Raw genomic sequence first — 6132 nt, forward strand, 5'->3', positions numbered from 1 at the left:
AGATTTTTTCACGTATCGAATGTTGATTCGATTTTTTTGCTAAAGTCATTACATTTGAGAGTCACACGCTTTAATTTTGTGAGAAATTGTCAATTAGGTACTTCCTCCGTCTCAATTTATGTGACACTTTTAGGAGTAATTATTTTGAATTATCAATTATTATGACTTATAATACTTTTTACGTAGTTTACAAATATATAAATTTTATTTCAAAAAAATTTGAAGATTCCACCCACAAATTTTCAGTCAAACTTAAACTGTTTGACTTTCGAAAAATGAAAAGTGCCACATAAATTAGGACAAAAAAGATATTTTAATAGACAACACTTTGAAAATTATTGAAGTATTCAATATAATACCACATTTAGTTAAGGTATCAAATTAAAACAAAAGTCAAATTTGAGGGACCACATATACAAATTTCAGCCCCTCTAAAATGATGAGACATAGAAGGCTTGTTTGGTAGGCTGGATAATATGAAGTATTTTATAATTAAGTTTAAGCTAAGAATTATACTCTGTTTGGTTGACAAGATAAATTTATAGTATCAATTAAATACAGTATAAATTTAAACTAAACTTAATTTTAAAATACCTTATCTTATTCCATTTAACTTGCGATTAATTTACACCACTTCTTAAGTAGGATAAATTAATCCAAAAATTATAATTCTAGCACTATAATTTTGAAATAATTTAATACGTGTATCAAACTAGAGTGAGTATTAAATAGAACTAAGTAAATTAATGATAATTTTCTTAAAATAATAATTGTAGTTAAAAGATTTGCTTCTAATTTTTTTTAAGTATACTTTATAGGGAGGTTGAAGAGGACATTTAAGAGTAGAATTGTGTCTAAGTTCTCTTCATATAAGGTTTGTGGGTCCCACTCAACCCCCACCCCACACCCTCCACACCCCAAACTTAGATTTTCCTGTCTTTTCTACCTCTTTTTTTGCTTGCATTTTTCTGCTCTGTATAAGGTCACTCTCTTTTTCTCTCTATAAAACAACAGTGCTTCAACATTTCTACTTTTTCTTCATAAGGGAAATTTCTGTTCTTGAAATTAAATTTGCATTGGAGCTCAGAAGAGAAAGAAAAAGGTAATAAAATGAAAAGGGTGTTTAATTCTTGAAGAATCAGTGAAGTTCTCTGTCTTTTTTGTTCTTTTTTTCTTTTTTGGGTGTAAAAATCTCATCTTTTTTCCTTTTTGGTTGTAAAAATCATATCTTTTTTCTTTTTTAAGTGTAAAAATCTTTTCTTTATAATGTTTTAGCTTGTATACAAGGAAGGTGGTGATTAAAATGAAAAAAAAACTCAGTTTTTACTTGAAGAAAATTTTTAATTAGTTGATCGAAACCCGGGTAGTAATGTGGTACCCGGTTTGTTATATCTGGATAATTGGATCTTTTTCTTCTTCTTGTAGGTGCATTGGGTTTTGGTTCTTTTTTTTTGAGTAGTTAAGTATTTGGAGCTTTTGTGGGCAAAAGATTGTTTTTTTGTTCTTTCTTTTTTTATTTTGATAATACCAATGCTGGAAAAGAAGATGACTCAAAAGGCCTTTGTAAATGTTTACTTGCCTTTTTTTTTTTTGGTTTATGTTTCTCAGATAATGAAAGATGAGTTTTTTTTCCTTTCTTCTTTCAGGTAAATTTAGCTCACCATAACTTCTTTTCTTTTTTCAAACTTTTTTTTTTTGAGTCGAGGTCTATCGTAAACAATCTTTCTAATTTTCGAGGTGAGGTAAGGTCTGAATACATTCTATCGTCCCCATATACTATTTGTTGAATTAGACTGGTTATGTTGTTGTACATGAGTTTTAGTTCTTTTATTTATTTGTTTATGTTAAAGTTTCTTGTTAATGGAATTTAGCTTTGATTTTAAAGTTTTTCTGGTTTTTCTTTGTTTTGTAGTTAAATTGGTTGAGGTGGACAGTGAATTTCTCAGTCCTCTTGTACTAGGTTATATTTATGAGTGGTTGGTTATATTTAGTCTTGTGAAAGTCAAAATTTTGATATTGAAATTAATAGATGCCTTTTAAGTTGTGGCCTTGTGGGGCTTAGTTGGTATTTGACACTTTTTAAGGCTCTTCCTTTCCCCAGCTCATACTAGTGGTAGTACTTTTCTCCGTCCCATTTTATATGACACTTAATTCGTCTTGAAAAAATGTCTTGTCTTACTATTTTTGTTACTCATCATTTTGTAACAGTTGTCACATTAGTTGGTTATTGTTATTATTCCATTTTCTCTATGTTATGCTTTCCTGTTTTCTATGTCCTCTTTACTTTTGTATTTTTCCTTTAGCTGCTCTCGAAAACACTCTCTTTACTTCCTCGAGGTAGGGGTTTTATATGTCCTCTTTACTTTTGTATTTTTCTTTTAGTTGCTCTGATGTGCGTGTTTAGAAACAACCTCTTTACCTGCTCGAGTTAAGGGTAAAGTATGTGTACACTCTTCCGTCCCTAGACCCCACTTATGGGACTACACTAGGTTTGTTGTTGTAGGTTCTTCCTTTTGGTTATTGACCAGCTTATGTTAATTGCAAGTGGATGTTGGTGCATTCATTTGTGTATATCTGTGAAATTTTATAATGATGGTAGTGCCCTTTTTTAAAAAGAATTAATAAATTGTAGGTTCTTGTGTACTTGGTCCAGTTATTGAGCATATATGGTTCGATTGATCAGGTGTGTTATTGTACATTAAGCAGCATTGGTGTAAACAAGAGTAGTTCTATTGGATGCAATGTTGAAGAAAGTAGTATCATGGTTGTTGTTTTTATCGATCGTTGAATTATGGGTTGTTGATGGTTATATTGAATGTCCTTGTGATGATAGTGATGCATTTTGGAGCATGGAAACAATGTTATTTGTTCAAAAGGCCGGTGATCTCGGTATAGCAGTGGCCTATTTTTCCATCCCAATCGAGATCATCTACTTCGTTACCTGTTCTAGTTTTCCGTTCAAATGGGTGCTCTTTCAATTCGGAGCATTCATTGTACTATGTGGTTTAACACATTTTCTCACCTTCTTGACTCATTTTGGCAAATACACATTTCACCTTATTCTTGCCCTTATTGTTTGCAAACTACTCACTGCATTAGTTTCGATGCTCACTGCTATAACACTTATGAATCTCATCCCTTTGCTGCTTAAAGCCAAGGCAAGGGAATTTATGCTGAGACGAAAGAATCGTGATCTTGATCGAGAAGTTGGAAGAATAAAACAAAAGGAGGAACTTGGACTGCATGTTCGGATGCTTACCAAAGAGATCCGGAAGTCAATTGATCGTCATACAATACTCTACACAACTCTTGTTGAGCTATCGAAGTTATTGAGTTTGCAGAATTGTGTTATATGGATGCCTAATGAGAACAGAACCGAGATGAAACTGACTCATGATACTACAAGGGAAAATGTTTCGAGTATGTATAATGTGCCTATCCCGATCAGTGATCAAGAAGTAAAAGAGATCAAGGGGAGTGATGATGTAAAGATACTTGGAGCGGGCTCCCGACTTGCTGCTGCAAGCAGTAGAGGGAGTTGTGAGCCAGAAACTGTGGCTGCTATTAGGATTCCAATGCTGATGGTCTCGAATTTCGGAGGTGAAACTCATGAGATTGTCTCGCAATGTTATGCTATCCTCGTTTTGGTTCAACCTAGTGGACATGGTAGGTTTTGGCTTAACCAGGAAATTGAGATAGTCACGGCTGCAGCTGATCAAGTTGCTGTGGCGTTGTCCCATGCTGCAGTGGTTGAAGAATCTGAGTATATCAAAGACAGATTGACAGAACAGAATCAAGCACTGCAAAAAGCGAGAGAGGAAGCTCTTAGAGCAAGTCAAGCTAGGAGTGCATTTCAGACGGTTATGAGCCATCGGTTGAGAAGACCGATGCACTCAATTTTGGGTCTGCTCTCGATGTTGCAGGAAGAGAAGTTACGAGATGAACAACAGCTTCTTGTGCATTCTATAATCAAATCCAGCAACGTTGTCTCCACCCTGATGGATGATGTTATAGTTACTTCAACCAAGGAGAACGTAAAATTCCCATTGGAAATGAAGCATTTTCAGCTACATTCCTTGATACGAGAAGCTGCTTGTATCGCCAAATCTTTGTGTATGTATAAGGGTTACAACATTACCATTGAGGTTGAAAAATCATTTCCTAATCAAGTCATGGGTGATGAAAGAAGATTTTTTCAAGTTTTGCTTCATATAATCGGAAATCTTTTGAATGGCACCAACGGAGGACATCTTACCTTCAGAGCTCTCTCAGCAAGTGAAAATGATGTAAGTTGGAAAACGCCGAGATCAAACTCATCTAATGACATTGTCTATATCAAGTTTGAAATTTGCACAAAAATTAATCGATCTGAGTCAGAGATCACCCCTGCTACTCCGACGTACTACATTGAGGAGATTGAGGAGAGTTTGAGCTTTGCTGTTTGCAGGAAGTTGGTTCATGTAAGCCTTTTATTTTCGTGTTTATTTTAGTACTTTTTGAATTTTAATGTCCTTATATTAGCTATTTGAATTTGAACCTTATCATAACTTCCTTCTGGTATGTGAAAAATGTCGAAACAGTTGATGCAAGGAGACATCTTTATAATCCAAAATTTAGAAGATTTTGATCAAGGCATGGCTGTCATTGTCGGATTCCAAAGGCAGCCATTAATTCCCATAGGCATGTCCGAATATGTGGAATCTTCTGATCCCACATATCCACATCCTGTTTTACAGGGTGTGAAAGTTCTGTTAGCTGACTATGATGATTCGAATAGAGCTGTAACAAGGAAGATGCTCGAGAAATTGGGATGTATCGTTACTGTAGTTTCATCTGGATATGAATGCCTCGGTGCTGTTGGCCCCATTGTGTCCTTGTTACAAATTATACTTTTGGATCTTCACCTGCCTGATTTAGATGGCTTTGAAGTTACCATGAGACTTCGAAAGCATCGAAGCCAGACATGGCCTTTGATCATCGGTTTAGCTGCAATTACTGATGAAGATATCAGAAAATGCCTGAAGATTGGAATGAATGGTATCATCTGTAAACCACTGCTCTTATCAGGACTCGCCGATGAGCTTCAGAAGGTTCTGCTTCATGCAAACAGAGGAATGCGATGATGGTAACTAACGTTTACGATAGATGATAGTAAGGTACAAATATAGTAGATGTAAAAATAGAAAAAATGTAAAAAGTTTCAGCATACTTATGTTTAAGTACACACCTTGAGTACTGTTAAATGGTATAGATACTTTTTGTCTTCTTTATGTTCATATAAAATCTTAGTTTTACATCAATTTGCTACAACTTGTTACCTCTGGAGCCCTGGAGCAACGGTAAAGTTGTCTCTGTTTGACCTATAAGTTACAGGTTCGAGCCGTGAAATCAGTCACTAATGCTTGCCTATACGATCTACATCACACCCCTTGGGGTGCGACCTGGCCTTTCCCGAGGTTCTAGCTGTGAAATCAGTCACTAATGCTTGCCTACGGTCTACATCACACCCCTTGGGGTGTGACACAGACCCGTAGGCAAGCATTAGTGACTGATTTCACAACTAGAACCTCGGGAAAGGCCAGGTCGCACCCCAAGGGGTGTGACTTGTCCTTTCTCGAGGTTCGAACCGTGAAAATAGTCACTAATGCTTGCCTACGGTCTACATCACACCCCTTGTGGTGCGATCTGGCCTTTCCCGAGGTTCTAGTTGTGAAATCAGTCACTAATGCTTGCCTACGGTCTGTGTCACACCCCAAGGGGTGTGACTTGTCCTTTCTCGAGGTTCGAACCGTGAAAATAGTCACTAATGCTTGCCTACGGTCTACATCACACCCCTTGGGGTTCGACTCGATCTTTCCTAGACCCTGTTAAGGTGAGATTCTTTGTACATCGAGTTATCTTTCGTTGGTGTGGTTTATTTTGGATAACCTACTTATTCTGGCTTGATATATTATTTAATTAATGTTCTGCTTGATCCTACTGATCATATAATATAATATATATCCTACAATATTCTCTTCTTTGGTGTGGTTTATTTTGGATAACCTACTTATTCTGGCTTGATGTATTATTTAATTAATGTTCTGCTTGATCCTACTGATCATATAATATATTATATATCCTACAATATTC

The 6132-nt window shown here is 35.8% G+C and overlaps 1 protein-coding gene across 4 annotated transcripts; it reads left to right on the plus strand.

Annotated features, from left to right (window-relative positions):
* Positions 1-986: 986 nt before the first annotated feature.
* On the plus strand, positions 987-5268 carry LOC102599512 (ethylene receptor 2-like). 4 transcript variants are annotated; one of them, XM_006354455.2, is made up of 3 exons: positions 987-1102; positions 2633-4460; positions 4581-5268. In XM_006354455.2, exons 2-3 carry the CDS (start codon positions 2742-2744, stop codon positions 5121-5123), a joined length of 2262 nt encoding a protein of 753 aa, XP_006354517.1. In that variant the 5' UTR covers positions 987-1102; positions 2633-2741; the 3' UTR covers positions 5124-5268. The 4 variants fall into 4 exon arrangements, with proteins under 4 accessions (XP_006354517.1, XP_006354519.1, XP_015167384.1 ...); XM_006354457.2 differs by having other exon boundaries at positions 2684-4460; XM_015311898.1 differs by having other exon boundaries at positions 2707-4460.
* Positions 5269-6132: the final 864 nt, after the last annotated feature.

The sequence above is a fragment of the Solanum tuberosum genome, unplaced genomic scaffold, assembly GCF_000226075.1.
Source record: "Solanum tuberosum cultivar DM 1-3 516 R44 unplaced genomic scaffold, SolTub_3.0 scf00174, whole genome shotgun sequence".
NCBI classification, from domain to species: domain Eukaryota; kingdom Viridiplantae; phylum Streptophyta; class Magnoliopsida; order Solanales; family Solanaceae; genus Solanum; species Solanum tuberosum.

Coding starts and splice junctions, on each gene's coding strand:
- LOC102599512 (XM_006354455.2), top strand. CDS start 2,742: ATGTTGAAGAAAGTAGTATCATGGTTGTTGTTTTTATCGATCGTTGAA. Junction 4,461..4,580: donor TTTGCAGGAAGTTGGTTCAT/GTAAGCCTTTTA, acceptor ATGTCGAAACAG/TTGATGCAAGGAGACATCTT.